Here is a 19,175-nt window from a genome sequence, read left to right as displayed (position 1 = left end):
TATTTAAAAATTCACAGTGTGTTGGATTCAAATGTGATTTTAAGTGCACACATAATTATACTAACCATTCTACAAGCTAATACTAACAACTTTGACAAAAGCTATCTATTAGTGTCCTCTAGAGTGGCAGCAGTTAGTCAAAGAGTTAGCTAATATGATGTTAAATGACTGATTACATCACCATCCCTGGATCTAAACTGTGAGGATTTGTTATTTTCTCTGCTGTATATAAATGCTAATAAATACTTTTATTAGCCTTTATTAAAGATAGTTTCAAGAAGGTTTTATATAAACTATGATGATTAATTTTTTCACCATTTTACAACATTTTCGTTAAGAAACAAAACAACCCACTGATGAAATATGAATGGCACTTATCCAGCTGGTCTACATATTTTATTTATTTATTTTTCACATTTACCTCTGACTGTTAAATAATGTGCAGCTTTGTCCAACGTTTTCCTGCAGCAGCGCCACCTTCTGAAAAGCCAGTCAAAGCACAGTTTACATATAAAGCATGTTAAATTCAATATCTTTGTATGTAATGAATGATACCAACAGAAACAAAGCAATAATACCTTTCTCAGGACTTTAAGGTGGTACTCTTTAGCTGGTACACCCGTACACTTCATTAACGCTTGTGCTGCAGTTTCATCTTCTTCTGTGGAAAGCTGACACAATACTTTCTGTGGAAGGCCAGAAAACACAATGTGAAGAAAAATATATGTACTGTATGCATACAGCCATGTGGAAAAGAAACACCCTTATGGCTTCTATAGGAATTAAGAACGCAAGTAGCAATCAGGTGCTGCTAATAAAAGATTGGTTTGGTGGTCTGCACCATTCAAATGTGTGTTTACAGAATCTTCTCGGGAACGGACATCCTTGCCAACCCACTGCTCAATACTCTGGAAAGTTCCCAAAAAGTGTAAGAGCTTGAGCTCAGGCTCTACTAGCCTTAGTTAGAATGTAAATGTTAAAGCTTATGAAAGGACAATCACAAAAAGCCTGAACAAGCATGGCTGGTTTAGAACTGCTACCAGAAGAAAGCCTTACGCCTCTAAAAAGATGGCGCCATTTAGGTTTGCAAAATTTCACCTGAACAAACCACAAGCCATCTGGAACAATGTCCTTTGTATATGAGACAAAAAATAAAGATGTTAACAAAAAACATCACATTTCAGCCTAAATCTGTTATATTAACTGTGAAATACAGTGATGGACAGGTGGTGATCTGGGCTTGTTTTGCAGCCACAGAACCTGGGCACCTTGCATCAAGTCAACCATGAATTCCCCCTGTATACCAAAGTATTCAAGAATCACAGGCAGTCTGTACAACAGCTAAAGCTTGGCCCAAACTGGGTAATGGAACAAGATGGAACAAGATGATGAGACAAAACACTTGAAACAAATGGACAACAGAATGACTGAAAAAGAAAAGAATCAAGGTTTTGCAGTGGCCCAGTCAAAGCCCAGACCTCAATCCAATTGAAATGCAATGGTGGGATCTTATGAGAGCTGTGCATACACAAATGCCCACAAACCTCAATGAATTAAAGAAATGCTGTAAAGAAGAGTGGGTCAAAATTCTTCCACAATGATGTGAGAGACTGATAAAGTCCCAGAGAAATGATTACTTCAAGATTTTGCTGGTAAAGCTTGTTCTGCAAGCTCATGAATCAAAGGGTGTACTTAGTTTTTCACAGGACTGCAGAGTCCAGTGATTTTTTTTTCTTTTGACTGTACGTGCATCACAATATAACAAGACTTTGATACAATTTTCCAAACCCTAAGATCCATAACATCAAAGCTAATTAGTTACTGGAATATAGGATGACTCTACTGGCATCACATCATTTGAAACACATGAGTGGAGAAAAGGTATTCCAGTAAGTGAGACTGTATGGACAGCATATGAGCAACTTCAGAGATGAACATTCCTTCTTACAGAGGGCCTTGGTGTTTTACGAGAATTTTTTAAAAGGGGCCTCATCATACACTGATAAACTAGACTAATAAACTCAGCTGATTCTGGTCTTCAAAAAAATGCTGGTCGTAATCAAGGAACAACAGGAGGGAACACAATGCTCATAGTGTAAGGCACAATGCTACATGAGTAACTCTCAAACCGCTTTCAATAAAACAACAAAACTGCCAAGATGTACGATTTCTCAAAATATTTAATAAATATGTCACAGCAGAAGAAGCGTTGAGACATATCGCCTTGTTTTTACTTTCAGTGTTGGCATTTAAAAACCAAAAGTGATGCCACACAGCATTCAGTGGTCTCGTGAATGATACGCTGAATTTTTGACAAAAATATTCTTCAGAATTCCTTCAGAAGTGCTTGAAAACTCAAAGATCCATAACATGAAATTAGAGATTGATTTAAACTTTAGAAATCCCCTCAACTCAACCACAGATTTGACATACTGTTGCAGGCTGGAAAGTGAGATCCAACAGAAACAGCCAAAGCCTCACATCTTCACTAGACATAGAGCTGCAGTAAAAACAGAGAAACATCTATACCACAAATAACCAATCCCCTAAAACTACAAACAGTGTGCGCTTAACAATAGATAAGGAGAAAAGGAGACTTTGGAGCACAATTTATAAAGAAAAGAACTCAAGTGAAGCAGAAAAACAGAAACCAATGTAGGGATGCTGCAGCGTTGTTGGTGAGGATGTGTGGTTTCTTTGGCAAAGCCCTACAACACGCTAAGATGCTTACCCTCCACATAGTCGCAAAAAACAACCCAATAACTACCATCTGAGAGCCCTCAAACTCTGCACATTGAGTGCATAAAAAAACCCGATCAATCTTATCCCACCCTTGGTAAGGAGGCACAGTGAGGCTGGGGAATGAGAGGGAAGGGAGGCTGGTTAGAAGAAATATCAGAGGGACACTGGAATGCACTGCGATGGCTGCAGTTTAAAAGTCATAAGCAACCAAGTTGGCTTTGGGGACATTGACTGCCATTGCTGCCATAGAAATTATCCCTCCATAAATCTAAAATTAAAACAGAGGATGTAGAAAAATGCACAACGCAAAGGCTTGGGTTGTTTTTGATGGGTGTCTGTTAACAATTACTAAGCCATGACTGAATTCTCCCAAAACCAAAGAAAGACTGAAGTATAACCTCAGATGGTCAAAACAGCAAAGACAAAAAAAGAAGACGAAATGAAGGATAAGAGTGCAAAAAAGGCTCATTATAGAAAATAATAAAGAGAGAAGCAACTGCCCTCAAACCTGGCACAAAGACAGCTACAGGAAAGAAGCAAGAGCAATTTAAGTTTTCCACCAAAATGGCCAAATGTGTCACTTTTGACCCCATAAACCTTGTGTATATGGACATTTTAAGACATTGATTTTTGAAAAAAAATCATTTGTGTCATGTAGCCAACTCAGATTGAAAATAAAAGTTTTACAAGAAACACCCCTTTTAAATTCAGCAACTTTTATGATATAGTTTTAGCTTTTTGATTCTTTTCAATGCACTGCTTCTTTTTTAGACTGAGCTTCCCTTTTGTTGACACATTGGTCATGATTTATGCTATGATAGGAAAAGAAAAACAAAATCGTTAGCAAGTAGACAAAATAACATTAATTATATTCCTTTATTCTAAATTTTAACTTTTGACTTTAAGGGAAAAGTATGACAAAGTGCTTTTGGTAATTAATTGTAATTATAAATCCACCCACCCTTCCGCTTCATCCCAAATGTGCTTTATTGGACTGAGTTTGGGAGAATTTCTAAACAAAAATTGAGACTCATCAGACCAGGCAATGTTTTTCCAATCTTCTGCTGTTCGGTTTTGATAAGCCAGTGTGAACTGTAGCCTGCGTTTCTTGCTCTTAGCTAAAAGGAGTGGCACCCGGTGCGGTCTTCTGCTGCTGTAGCTAATCTGCTTCAAGGTTTGATGTGCTGTGCGTTTAGAGATGCTCTTCTGCCCACATTGGTTATAAGAAATGTTGAGTGGTGAGTTGCTGTTGCCTTCCTACTGGATTGAAGCAGTCTGGTTATTTTCCTCTGACATCAACAAGATACTTGTCCCTAGTTTTTTGTATAGTTTTTTTTTTTTTTTAAATAAACATTTTCTCTAAACCCTACAGATGGTTGTGCAGGGAAGTCCCAGATGATTAGCAGTGTCTGAAATACTCAAACCAGCCCATCCGACTTCAAGAGCCCCATTTCCATTAGTAACTCCTCTGATTGACTCACCATGGATCACCAAGGTTTCCAGGGTTTTCCATTAGGTTACCTGCTCGGCTGTTGTTCCAAGCGATGCGAGCAGGCACTAAAAAAACGTTGTCACACTGCATGCCACCGATTGCCATGCTATGCAGCACTGCTATGACAACGACAACGTACATTAGGTGGTACTCGATTATAATAGAAAATTGGTCAAACCAAGTAGGTACTAATGGAAAAGAGGCTTTAAATCAACCTTTCTTCCCTTTTCTGACACTGAGTTTGAACTTCAGCAGGTGGTCTACATGCCTAAAGCAATTGAGTTGATATGTGATTAACTGACGAGATATTTCTGTTAATAAGTAGCTGAATGGGTGTACCTAATAAAGTGTCAGGTGCATATTCATTTTACATGCCCAGTATTCTTGCAAGCCCTACTCATAGTTATTTCTATTAATTCTATAATTATTAATTCTGACATGAGAATGCATGTGTCTGTTGGTGGCCATTTAAAAGTCACAGTCTTTAACGCTTAGATATGTTGTTTGTGTATCAAGTAGAAAACAAACAAGCGATGAAACGATGAAAAACTCTTCCTCATAAATAAAAGGAAGAAATGGAAAAGAGAATCTCAGTCAATCGGGCAATGACACCCAAAAAGAATCAGATAAATGGAGACAAAGCTACTTTCATCTTCAAATAAAAACACATAAAAGGAGCCAGTGTTAGCCAATAATAAGAAATATGTTTTAAAAGTGAAGTAGCCACTGTGGCTCCAGGGCCAAGCTGTGGTTCACTCTGTTTGAGTCACTAAAGATAGACATCAAAGATTAAGATATCAAACGGTTCATCTTCTGTCCCTCTAATATTATACTCTCATGCTCTGCTTATCTGTCATCTCCTCAAAGCTCATGCCATGGTAGTGCAGCACTGTGTGGTCTCTCTGCAAGTACAGGATGTTGAGAAACAGACCAATTGAGTTAATGACTATCTGACATAGCCTACAGCTATAACAGGAATTCTTCAAACCCAGTCAGAACACTCAGATGTGGGGAAAAGAGGCAGACAGGGAGGGGTGAGGCAAAGACACATGGGAGAAAAGGCTGAGTACTCTTAAGTACTATCATTTTTTTAATAATAAAAATAGAAATATATGGCTACTAACATTACACACAGTAGCAGGCAGGCAAAACACACATATTAGTGCAAATACTCAAATGTGCATGCACAAACATGCACAAAAAATAATTAAATTTAAAAAAAAAAATTAGGTGCCACTTAGCATCAGAAACTCAGCTTATTACAGAGGCAGCAAGAAAACAATGTTGGGGAGCAAGATCAGACAGGGCTAACAGAAAACAGGCTGCTTTCTGCATTCCAGGACAGTCAGCCCAACACAACACAGACACGGGGAGAGACACGGAGACAGACCATCTCTGGCCTAAAACCATACATCTGCCCTGTTCTCCCAGATGGGCCGAGTTGCGGTGAAAAGGTTTTTTTGTTCTTCCCGTTATTCCCGTCTTTTGCGGTAAATGGAAGCTCCTTTTGAGGACAAGAGAAGGACAATGAGGAGCAGCTACAGAGGTGGTTATGTTATGTTATTGTACTTTCAAGTGCTACACAGTACACAATACATGTGAACCATTTTTCTAGAAATGACCTCAGTGAACCCAGCACTGGCTGTCAGTGCAGCTACTACCAAACCATCATGAACAAGCATTACATTACTTTGAAAATACAATGGAAAAACTGGAAAAACTAACCAAGTTGTCTCTAGATTAATTTATGGTTTTATTTACAGTATGGGAAAAAATCTGTAGCCACCCCTAATTTATATTACTTTACTAGGAAAAGCCTCCACCATGTTTTACAGATGGCTGTAAACCACTGAACCTCTCTCCTGACCTCCTTCGTACATAATGACAATGATTTCAACTACCTCAAGAATGGCTTCTTGACAGCCAGCCATCCACTAACACTCTTCAGTTGGGGTCCTTTGTGTCAGGTCTTTGCTAGCTGAGTTTTTTCACCTTTCTTAAAAACATGACTTTTTAGATACTGTTCATCTGCTACAGAAAGTTTTTTAGGCCTGCCACTTTCTGTCCTCCACTCCTCCAGTGTAATCTGATTTTTTTACAATGCACAATACACTGACATATGCATGTGTGATAGGGTGATAGTAAATAAATGAATAAATAAATAGGTTTTTCTAGCTGTTCGTGTAGACGGCACCAGTTCATTCTTTAAGTTACAACTGTTGTAACTGTAACTGAGTGGTTATATCTTCACCATCTATCCATTTTTATTAACCCCTTATCTAAACTGGCTCAAAGTCATGAGGGAGCTGGGGCCTACTCCAGCTGTCATCAGGCTAGAGGTGAGCTACACCCAGGACAGGTCATCTCTCCTATCTAATCATAAACGAGTCTTATTGTTATTTGAGAACGTAATATTAATCTTCATATCTTAGTATAGTTCACGTACACCTATGTACACAACCACAATGCACACATGCACTCTGCTTCTCCTCTTGCAGGTCAAAGACCCTCTGGCAAAATTTAAAGTTTACTTCCAAGACACTGTTCCAATTAAAAGGATGTTTTATTAGATGAGAAATTAATCCAAGTAATACTAACACACAGATAATCTGGCAAAAATGTGAATGTTCCACATTGTTTATCATAAGCCATCTGTGTGAACCCTCTCAAAGTTGAACACCACAGAATCTTTTCTTCCCTCTGTTCCCGTTCCCTCCTTTGTATGTGCGCCCTGAGAACACACAGTTAACAGGATCCGCTAACTATAATATGAAGGCTGATCCTCCTCTGGTGACAAGAGGCAGTAAAACAGTCCATTTTGATTTGCTTTCAAAATATGTTTTACAGTTTGGGGCACAAAAGCTTAGGCAAACAGAGATCCAATCTACGACATTCATCATCCATGTCCAATTGGAGAGGAAAGAGAGAGCTGGCCATCAAACTCCTATTAAAAGTATATTAGACTGAAAATCTCTTCAGCAGCCCGAAGGCAGTCAAAGAGAGATTCTTTTATGAGTATTTGCTAAAAGAATGATCTGTAACAGCCAAATAATCTGTATGTCAACTCGGTCCAGAACGAATTAGAACATGAATAGCAAACACACCAGGTTTTAATATGATGGCAATAGGAAGGAAAATGCCTAAATGTTATAAAGGCATAAAAACAACTAGTACAATATCAGAATTTTATAGTTCCTTTCGCCTCTATTTTTTCCAGGATTCCTTTTTTGTGATAGATATCTACTCACAGTAGAACTATAACACATATAGTACATGCCACAAGTTTCTATATTAAGTCAACTTGTGAAGTGAACTTGAGAATTTTGGCTTCAGACACGAATTACATCTTCACTGCATATTCAAGTGAAACCATCTTTGTTCCCCTTTGTGTAATATATTTTGTGTCTTTTTCTGACATTCTCACAATAAAATATATCAGGTCACCAGGTCTTAGTGAATATGCTGCAATTATCACTGGTAATCACTAAACTTATATGACATAAACAGTCACAGATATACTGAAAAAAAGCACTGAGCCATATACAAAACTGTGACCATCTTCAAAATATATCAAAAGTCAGACCAACTTTTATTAGTAACCTGAATGAGCCACTGATAAAGATTTAAAATGCTAAGTGCGTACCCGTATCCACTGGTTGGCTTTTTTCTCCACAGCATTGCTTGGACGCTCTGAGTACAGTCCCCAAAGACACCCAAGCAGCAGCCCTCTGCTTGTATCTGCAAAAAAATACACCACCACATAACGCATTATACACCATGCGAGAATGATTACCATCATTATTACTTTTTATCTGTTTTGGGGCTGTGAAACCCACTAGCATTGAGTGAAAGTTGTCCAGAAGCTCCACTCACCACACACGGTGACATAAGGATTCCAGCACAGCTGACCCAAAAGCTGGCCTAAGAAGGGCAGCCTCTTCATGGTTTCTGTTGTTGAGCTCTTAGAGGCAGAAAGAGGGAGAGAAAAAAAAGACTTTATACTGTACGTGTTTTTCATTTTCAATACTCTCTTACTTCTGGGAAGGTACATGCAGAAATATGTTTCTAATAGGATTGAAATATGACACAAATGGAAGAAGGACAACAAAGGAAATATCTTTTCATTGTTTCACTGTATTACAGATGTTTGCACCTCGTCACCTGTTTCATTTATCCTTTTAACCTAGCAACACTTTGTCATAACATTAAACATTAGAAGAATCTTATAATCACAATCCTTCCTAATTAGAACTGAGCTGAGTAACAGACACATCAACAGCTGTACAGTATACTGCTCACGCATCACCTTGTTTCCTTTGTTATGGTCATGTCACAACTCCTTCCATAGACTCAACAGTGATAGATACAGAAAACAGAACACATTGCAAAACAGGGCTCTGGTCAAGGGTGCGATACCTGTAAGGGTTTAAGTACTCGTGTGTGTGCTTGTTTATCCAGCTCAGAATAACAGACCATGTGATATAGTTCACCTCACAGCCAATTAAAACATCCAGAGATGTTTGGAGCAACAGCAGATGCTGCTTTTGAACTGGAATGACTTTTACACTTGACTTCTTATAACTTTAATTTCTATCCATTTTCATTTAATGGAATATCAAAAAACACTGCCGATACCCTCATATGAACAATAATAAAGCAGAGCTTGTCCCAGTACTTATCTTTTAAGGCCAGAACTAGTTTTACAACTTCTACAAATGGCTCTTTAACAATATCCAGACCTAACTTATAGTTTAGCAAAATATAAATATATCTGTCACAAATTTAATTCATTCTAGTTTTACCTTTGCTAGCAAAAGGCAGAATTTTCATTCAAACTGGAGACTAAGGCTTTGAGCTTAGATTTGGAAAAGAAAATACATATAAATAAACAGGTGTACGCTTCTTTTGTTGTTTTAACTTATTATTTTATGGGTTTACTACATCAACATGATTGCCCGCACTGCGACATGCAGAAAACAGATCAAAGAGATGACGCATGACTTAAATTTACAAGCATGTCTGCACATGTGAGCAGGAATCATGTTTACGTGCATGTGCAAAATTTCTTATTATTCAGCCCATATTAACAGACTATATCATACATTTAACCTCTGGGCTAATTTAACTCTACAGCAAGTCTTTACAGCAGAAAAATCCCACACAGTGATTCTGACATATGCCAGATGTAATTGAAGCAGCGTGCTGTTGCCTAATCAAAGACAATTGCTCTTACTTCACTCCCATGTAGGGCTGAAATAATTTGTTTATTGGAGAAGCTGAATGACAAACAATTAATCTGGAAAACAGATCAACAGGCAGTTAGAGATGTTTACTAGGGTTCTGTTCAAATCTAAAACTCTGAGTAAAAATGTGTGTGGAAATGCAATAGACAATCAAACAGAAGTACAGATGGTGGTAGACACAAGGTGCACTCGAGAAATTCTACTTTCTGTTTTTTGCATGACTTTAGTTTCCAGCTTTTACAGGAAAAAAGACAATTGGAACAAAGTGATTATTGTTCCAATTGTCCAATTAACAATTACCCGCTTTTTTGTTTTGTCTTGTGATATAAATCCGGCCCAAGTTCACTTTGCGGTAGGTTGTTGCATGTGAGGTCTACATCACTTTTTCTCTGGTGAATTATTTTTAGAGTTCAAAGAAATCCGCTGTTGAAAATCTGTTTATTCTAAAGTCATTGACTAACCTTGTAGAGCAAAGTCTCCTATTGAACATGCCTGGGACATGCCGGGTCAATGTGTGCATCAGATACAGCCACAACTAGGGTTATGCCATATCACACTGTCCGCAATAAATGGTAACTGGCCTGTACTTGTAAAGTGCTTTACTTAGTCCCTAAGGACCCCAAAGAGCTTTACACTACATTCAGTCATTCACTCATTCACACACACATTCACACACTGGTGTGAATGTGTACAAATGTTTACATGACTAAAAAAGTGTGATATTACGATATCAAGAATTCAATTCAATTGTATTTATAGCACCAAATCAAAACAACGGCCGCCTCACGGGGGCAGCCATATGCCGCGACCAGTTGGGGTGAGGGGAGGAAGACAGGACAAGAGACATGCTGTGGATTATTAAGAAGAAGAAGAAGGTTTACGTTTCTTAGTGTACAAAACAACATGAAAAAACCAGCCATGTCTGAAAGTGAGAGCCGAGTGCAGCCTCCAATGAATTAAGTTAATAGGGAGCTACTTTGAAATCTTCCAACAAACAGCAATGCTTTGTGAGGAGGGGGGAAAAGCAGCTGGTGATATACGACCCAAAAGAAAACAAATAGGAACAAAAAACTATCTTGGTATTTTAAGAAAAATAAATCTGCACATTTAAAAAACACACCACCCTGTTTTTTTTTTTGTTGTTGTTTTTTTTTTAAATCAACAGCACATAAGAGCAGTTACTAATACTGCTGCATATTATTTTACAGTGAACAGTAAGCAGTAAAAAAAAGAGAAAATGAACATTTCTTTCGAAGCCATTATGCATCAATAGTGCTCTTTCCACCAGAATCAATCAGAAAACAAATGCAGAAGTTTCAAAGCAGGTGGGGGGAGGAAAAAAATGAGGCAGCATCAGGCTGATGCGTTTAAAAGGATCACCAGACTGTCAAGGAGACCGAGTTGACTCATTCAAGGGGATGAGATCAACATTAATGGGAAGCATGATGATAATAGGCCAGAGTTTCTATAAAACCCCAACTATGCCTAACACACACACTTAGCCTTACCATCAGCTCAACAACCCATGGCAAATGTTGTCTGTGGGCATATGCATGAGCCTTTGCATGCTGCTGGTGCAACTAAAAAGGATTGCTCATTTACAATAGAAACAGCACCATACTCTGTGACTGCACTGACTGAATTCCCACAAGAATAAGCCATCGCGAACAAAGTAATTATCTAAGACTACCAAAGCAAGAATCAGCATCAAAGCCTTGTCAACCATGTCCCTAATTGTGAAGTGGGTTTGCATCCATGTGTCTTGTTTTGATTAGGGACAGACATCTCAGACAGAAGTGACTGATTATGTACAAGCGAAACAGCCAATGGGACAAGTTTATAGAGAAGTGAGGTAACACTTTTGTCCCTGACATCATTGATCCACAGTCGCAATAGCCTTGACAATAAATGCCAAAGTTGCTATGTTGATCACATAAATATACACTCACCAGGCACTTTATTAAGTTCACCTTGCTAGAACCAGATTGAACCTGTTTATGCATTCAGAACTCCATTATGAGACTCAGCAAGGTGTTTCAGAGATTGAACATGGTAGCATACAGCTATTAACACAGATTTTTTGGCTACACATTCATAATGAAAGTCTCCTGTTTCCAAAAGTGCTCCATTAAATTGAGATCCTGTAACTGTAGAGACTATTTGAGTGCAATAAACTCATCATCATGTTCAAGAAACCAGGTTGAGGTGATTTGAGCTTTTTAAAATCAGGCTGGAAAGCACCCTTCAAAGGATGGGTACATTGTGGCCATAAAGGGATGGACAGTGTCAGCAACGATATATAACATATATAAAATAACAATGCCAAGAAAATATCCACCACACATCTGTTGCTAGGTTTGGACTTCAGCACATCTCTTTGACCATGCCTACATTCCTAAATGCACTGAGTGGCTGCTATATCATAGATATGATACCTATTATTTTATATTGTGATAAATTACATACTTGTGTTTACAAGTACACCCAACAACATCCTCCCTTCATGTTACTTTAGTGGTCCAGGATTTTCTGATCAACTCCTTTGAGGAGTGATGTAATAATGCATCTGTAGTGTAGCAGGCATGTTTAAAAGAGGACTTGTACAACAGATAGCAGGTGCACATATTTAAACACTTGACATTTGAGGTGAATATGATCGCTTATTTTCTTGTTCAGGGATAAAATAAAACAATGAATATACTGTATGAAGCTAGAGCCAAAATTCGGCTTGGCATAAAGATTAGAAATAGGGGAATGCAGCTAGCTGAGCACCCTCCAAAATTCACCCAAATCCCAGCTCAGCAGCTGATTAATCTCATTCATCCTTTCTAAAATGTAGGAGCAAAATAGCAACATCACAGTGATGGATACAGTCACACTAGCTGTTAAGGTAATTAACCCGTCTTCTGGCTGCAGCTCCAGATGGATAGAGATGACAGCAGCAGTGGTCTTCTCATCCAAGATCTCGATAAGTGAAAACGCATACCTCCTAAAATGCAACTATTCCATTATGCAAGGCAACATCCTCCACTGTTCTAATCAAGTGTAAACCTGGAAATTAACAATAACTTGGAGTATTTTTCATCTCAGACCATAAGCCACAAGAAAGTTGTTAAGTCATCAAGGGATGTAAAATGCTGCCAAGAAGCAGGCTATCCTCAGCTGGTCTTTTATGAGCCAACTGCCAGTAAAACGGATTTCAAGCCAATTAAGCTATACCATTCTCTCTCTTTGAATCCGTGCCATCATTCTACACACACTGACACCTCGGCATGACATATACCCAGAATAATGTTAACGGAAAAGAAGAAAGACAGAGAAAAATATCTATAAAAATATGGGGCTAACCCCAAAACCAACAGGGAAGAAGAAAGACAGGCAGACATGGGACTGTTTCTGACTATTATCAAAGTGTTGCGGTAAAACATATGGAGTACATAGCATCACAAATTAGGTCCTGAAAGGACACTATGACTCATGAGAGGACTCCTTTTGCAAGAAAAGCGGGTCACAAGAACCCGTGAGAGGAGAAAAAGCTGGAACGAGGCAAAATGACCATATAGAAACACCGAAATCTCACAGCGGCCATCCTGTCCCCTTCCCAAATTTGCTGAACCTGATACTGGGATACATTAGGTTAGCACTGGAGGTCCCAGTGCGGCTATTACCTGACTAACTCAACATCGCAGTGCTGCCAGCCAGACATACACAGCCTGTCCACAGCACAGAGCAGCTTCTGTTAGCGGGCTCCTAACGATGGACTCATGTTCATGCCCTGGCTCTAAAAGGGAGTGAACTCGCATACGGGGCGTGATTTTTAAACTAACTTAGCGCTTCGTTATTCAGATGGCTGCTTGGCTGTTCAACCTAGCTGATTAATTGTTCTGTTCTATTTCATCAGATAAGGCGTTTGGAGCCCATTAAGCACACCTCTTAAAATATACAGAGCATTAAATCAGACTGAACAAGCATCTAAGAAGTCTGGTGTAGGAACAAGACCATCCACATTTGTCAGAAACATACACCTCAGGCTTATACCTGCAGCTTGACAAAGTTTACATGGGCCGCACTATACACTTTTTGTGCTTACCATGCTGTTCACTTGTGTAAGAAGCTGGTGGAGGAAATCCCTAAGTCTGCTCATATGTAGGCAGGTGTCTTTCTGCGTGTCCGGACTGTCAGCCTGGCCCCATGCCACTGCTTTGTCCAGCCAGAACTGCATCTCCTGGTCATTCAGCAATGGCTCTTCAGTTTGCAGGGGCTGGCTCAGTGGCTGCTGCTCAGACATTTGGCTGCTGGTCAATGAAAATTTACTGAGGAGCTAAGAGTGGAAAGATAAACAAAAAAAAAAGGTAAAATCCAAATATTACACAGAGAGTATCTTATAATTTGTTCTTTATCATTTTTATTGGTACTTTCATTTATATACTATTTTTACATTTATGATCTTGACTTTGTGCAATGATTTAAAGCATATTAGCAGAATCTCTAAATGTTTTAAAGAAATTCTGTTTTGTATTGTGGAACTGGGCCACCCAAGACACTTAACCTGTAAACAGTGTTGAACACGGAAACTCCTTTGAAACCAGAACCTTCTTGCTGTGAGGCAACAGTGCTAACCACCACACCAACGTGCTGCCCTGTATTGAAAACATTAATCCAAATATATCAGTTAATAATTTCAATCTGCCAATGTTATTGCTGTGCTCTTCTTTAATATGTGTTCCAAAACTTTGTAGCACAGGTGGCACAGGGGGATAATCCAATAACAAGCTGAATTTACAACAAGCAGAAAATAAATTGAGGCAAATCCGATTATGATAACCTCTCGGCGATCAGGCCTACTTGCACACACATTCATGACAACCTACTGAAAAATAAACAGCACATTCTTCACCTTTTATGAAGACGGGGAGAGAAAAAACGTGTGTGGGGTGTGTGTGTGTGTGTGTGTGTGAGGATGTGTTTCGTGTCTGTAAATAGCCTGCTGAGAATGGTGTGTGTATTTGTTGTTTTTTGCTATAATGACGGGTCTGCGTGGGACACCACAGAGTTGTGTTTTATGATCACGTCGTTACACACGATTTGTTTAATGTCTTGCCATCATCTCTGCTGGAAAGCCCCTATGGCTCGCTGATGTGAATATATAAATACTCATTTTCAGGCAGGAAAAAACCCAGACCAAATTAGGAACAAGCACCCCTTGTTGACTTGTGTCTAAGGGGCTCCATTTTTCAGTACAGTAGAATTGAAAAAGAACTACGTGCTTAATAACTAAAAGTAATGATGTCACCCACAATTTCTATCACACAGGCAGCTACCTGTGCACAGGAACATGCTAAAAACTGTGGTCACACAAAGTTGTTGGTCCAAATGCATGTCAGAAGAAATATGTACATGCACAAGCACACTCGTCAGCAGCTCTGGTGTTGGCTGAACACATTTTGGAGCAGGAACGAGATGTGACTGGTCAAATATTTTCTTTGAAGATTTGTTAAACTAAGCTTGTGGACTTTGGGTTACTCTGCGTTTGCTGTTCCAATTATGAGATTGTTGACATTATTTCAGTATAATCAAATCAGTCAAACATCACTTCTGGCAAATTTACTTCTGTATGCTCAAGTATGTCATATTTAAAAACACTTGGAATAACTGAGAAGGGCTGTCACAATATTAGTCTTGTTAAAGAGTTTAGAATAACAAAGTAATGCATTTATTCATTTTAACCAGTGTAGACAAAGCAACAAGGGCCATGGAGTAACTTAATAAGTGGAAAAATATGTGAATTATATGCTATTACTTTCACCTCACCAACTGCAAAATGTTCAACTGTGCAAAAAGGCTTATTAGTTGGGTTGCAACAAAGCATTCTCATACTTAATATATTAGCTAGCAAAACATCTTCATTCATCTGTAATTCGCAAAGAATTTCTACAAAAGGGCCATGCTTTTTTTGCAGCTGAAAACTAAGTGGAAACCAAAGAGAGTTTGGTACTGACAATCCATTAATCTAATTTTAATTTCAGCAACACATCGCTACTTCCCAAAGTGATCTATTAATAATAATAATAATTAAACCACCAAAATCATTAAATTTATTGTAAAACACAAAATAAAGGCAGGTACTCCCCCAAATTGAGCTGTACCTGTCAGTTTCCAAACACAGAAGCTCAACGGCTTGAATGCAGTAACTACGCCACACCACATGATGTCAGTATTTCTGCCGCTCTGCACTTAGGTACACATGCTGAAACATTGTCACTTCAGTGTTAACACACAGAATAACTTCGAATTACAACTCCTATGCCAATCGGTTTCATACTGCTGCATGAGCCCAGCGCTGATTTTCTTCCTTCGTAGCCCGCAACTCCTGGTATTTCAGCTGTTCGCTAATTAACTAAACCACTCTACAGTTACACGTCAATTTGCTCCTGTAGTTTCAAATTACGACTTGCCTGTAAATGAGACGTATAGCCATTAGACTAAAATCTCCACGGAGCAGAAGTCAACTGTATCCAATCATTCTTTATGACTTCGGAGAAGAAGGAAAGCTATTTGTGACTCGATGAAAACAAACTGAACTTCCCTCTTCAACCGGGGTTCCGCGTATGGAAGAAGACAATTGGCTGGGCTCGACGTCACCCGCGAACTTCCTCTCCGCACTGCCAGGTGGGAAATTGAGTCATATGGCTGAACGCTAAAATATTATCTGATAATGGCCTCGGCACACTGCAAAGACTGAAGTATGAGCAATGTTCCCTCTAATTTTTCACGTGTCTGAGCGAACACACAAACTCCCTGAGCGGTCCCTTGGACCACTGTAAGCAACATTAGACGTGTGCACTGTGGTCACGCCAGCATCGAATCCATCCAAGTTACATGGTTTATTAATATAACCAAATTACAGCCTTCACATTTATGTTAGACTTCTTTTAATTAACTGCTTTAGCCCACTTAGAATGAAAAAAAAAATCTTGTTCATGACCTGTGCAGTATGTTAACACTATTGGAAGTAAAAATAACATGAAGTCCAATTTTGAAAACACAACTTTCTTTTCTTTTCTTTTTTTTTTTTTATAAAGCTCTGACTTGTATTATGAGTATGAGTCTGTGGTCTCGGAGAGAGTCCTGTAACTCTCTGTCTGCAAAATACAGTATATAATGACCAATGTTGGGCAATTAATTATATAGTTACTTCTTCAAAACAAAGTTTTTTGCAGCTGTTTACCTAAAAATGCAGCCAAGGCGTTTTTTGTTTTTTTTTAAATAAACATTTCAAACTATTTACAGAACAATCAGGTGTTCTGCATCAAATTTGCCACACAAATTATTTGTGCCACTCCAACAAATAATTTCTGTCCACTATGAGATAAAGGAGAACAACAACAACAACAAAAAACTGGTATAAAGTCCACACTTTTTCCATCAATTGTCCTGATCGCATCTCCAATGGTTGTACACGTTGTCGTTAACGTGGCTTCACTCCACATCAGCCGCTTTGCTAGCTAAAACACCGGCGTTGGCACATAAGGACGCTGTCATAGCCTGTCAATGATGTTGATTAGCTGCATAGATGTGAATGTGAATCGCATTATTGGCTGGACTATGGGATAAGGTGGCATCGTTCTGATCCCATACTGGAGCAACCAGTCACTTACTAATACTGAAAACAGAATTGTTAACGTATTTATTTTAATTTCAATTCAGGTTAGATATTTTTTTGTGCGCAAAGCAGATTTTCTGTGCGCAGAGACCGTGCCAGCAGTGCGTAATTGCGAACGCGCGCAGCTTGTAGGGGATATGGAGTATGAGTATAACGAACAACCATGAAATTTGAAGGTTTAAAGTGGTATGCATAAAGAGTTACCAGTGCTTCACGAAGAAGTAAAGAAAATAGTAAAATAAAGGTTTATTTGGATATTTTGTTAATGTAAGTAGTTTACAATGAACCAGTAGTCAGAGAAAGAATAGGACCTTTTCTTCTGTTGAAGAAGTAGAGGAGGCTGCAAAAATGTTAGGAATGTTTGAAAGTCTTGCATAATATAACACCATTATGGTTTGGTTGGTTCTCTGATTATTGTCATAATAATGCCTTACTTGTGCTGTTTATTTATTTATAGAACAATTACAGAGCAATTTTAAACATTATATCCTGACCAAAGTGATGAGATGCTGACTGATTACTAAGAGGATGTGAGTACACAAGCTAAAGTCTTGACACAATAGTATTTAAGGGAACAGACCAATAAAAACAAAAAAGTGAAAAATGAAAAACAAAGCCTGGCGGTCATGCTGTTTGATTTAACTTAATGAATTCCATGTGATTTCCAACTTGTTATAAATTATAATTGCATGTGATCTATTGTGTTTTCACACTGTCATTTTGTCATAATTTGTTTAATCTAATCGTTTGTTTAATGATGAAAATATACATCTTTTCCATGCATAGCCTTATGTTCTCATCTGAGTGTACACATTTTCTTCGGGTTAAGGGTCCACAAGGTGAAGCAGAGTGCGTAGCATGGCCAGGAATTCAGGGGTCCCAGAGGGACACACTCTGGGACCCAAACCCAAAACTGTGAAGGGTTTCTAATCTGCATAGCTCAAACTGACAAATCACCCAGAGGCTCCAGTCAGACCCAGAGCAGCCTAGCACTCTGCACCAGGAAACGGTTGTTTAAACATACGTAATACATTGTGGGAGTTCATGCATGTACGTCTGTGTACATAAGCACGGATCCCAACATTAGAAAAAGAGTAAAATGTTGGTATTTGAACTCCTTGCAACACGACTTGTGCGTATGTGTGGCCCGGTAACGGTTAATGTAAGCCTTTAATGCTGAATATTCAAGTACAAGCTATGCAATGTGTGCGCACTATTAAAGCTATGCAGTGTGTTTGATTTGGGAATATGTTTAAAGTGGTTTAGTGGCTCTACATTAGACTTCAGAATTTCTGTGGTAGGAAAGCCCAGGCCTGTGGTTTTGTGCAGATGAGTGTAAGCTATAGTGGGTGTGTGACTACAGGTGTGTGCACTTATTTAAGTATGTGTGTTCAATAGCTTTAAAATAATGCTGAAATTGTATGTACAGGCTGTGAGATGTAGCTATCTATCTGTCTTACACATTTAAGTATATAAATGTGTTTCTAATATTGGGATCTGCTAACATCCAGAAAAAGCAGATGATAAGCCACCACCAGAAGCTTGCCATCAGCTCCACCCTCGTTGCCTGCTTGGGCCAGCATGTAGGTCAACCGGTGCTTGATCACTCCACATGCATTGTGGTGTGTGTGTGCGTGCGTGTGTGTGTGTGTGTAAGTCTTGTAAAAACATCAGACTATGGGTTTGGAACAAGGTCCCTGGCAAAACTCAAAAAAACTAGCGAGAGAAGGAAAGAAAAACCACAGCAAAATCTTTAGAGAGTGTGGTTTGATGCCCAAAGTGGAAACCCACACGCTGATGTTTTTTGTGTGTGCACGCGTTTATGTATGCGGCTGTGGGTGTGCGTTGCGATGCTTATGCTTGAATGGGCACATATATGGATTCTAGAAGAAATGTAGTGTAAACCACGTGTGTTTTTCCTGTACTGCTACTCTGTGATTATTACAGAGCCAAGAGACGGGTTGTCATGCAGTGGAGCAGCAATTCATCCATTTGCTGGTGTGTGTACGTTTTGCATGTGTGTATGTTTGCTTTC

The 19,175-nt window shown here is 38.9% G+C and overlaps 1 protein-coding gene across 2 annotated transcripts in view; it reads right to left on the bottom strand.

Moving 5' to 3' along the window:
• The window catches only part of fancc (FA complementation group C), a 33,111-nt gene extending 16,980 nt beyond the window's left edge, over positions 1–16,131 (bottom strand). The window contains exons 1-6 of one of the 2 annotated variants that reach the window (XM_026188825.1): positions 15,933–16,131; positions 13,568–13,798; positions 8,108–8,195; positions 7,878–7,972; positions 579–686; positions 422–480 (exon numbers count right to left, since the gene is read on the bottom strand). In XM_026188825.1, coding sequence (XP_026044610.1) covers positions 422–480; positions 579–686; positions 7,878–7,972; positions 8,108–8,195; positions 13,568–13,765 — 548 coding nt within the window. In that variant the 5' untranslated portion in view covers positions 13,766–13,798; positions 15,933–16,131. Of the gene's footprint in view, positions 1–421; positions 481–578; positions 687–7,877; positions 7,973–8,107; positions 8,196–13,567; positions 13,799–14,026; positions 14,110–15,932 lie in introns of those variants that run through there. The other variant, XM_026188826.1, reaches the window with a different exon arrangement.
• Between the last annotated feature and the right edge of the window lie 3,044 nt (positions 16,132–19,175).

Source organism: Astatotilapia calliptera, chromosome 12, assembly GCF_900246225.1.
Source record: "Astatotilapia calliptera chromosome 12, fAstCal1.2, whole genome shotgun sequence".
Classification (NCBI taxonomy): Eukaryota; Metazoa; Chordata; class Actinopteri; order Cichliformes; family Cichlidae; genus Astatotilapia; species Astatotilapia calliptera.
Note: the sequence above shows the minus strand (reverse complement) of the source record. Positions and strands in the feature narration are given on the sequence as shown.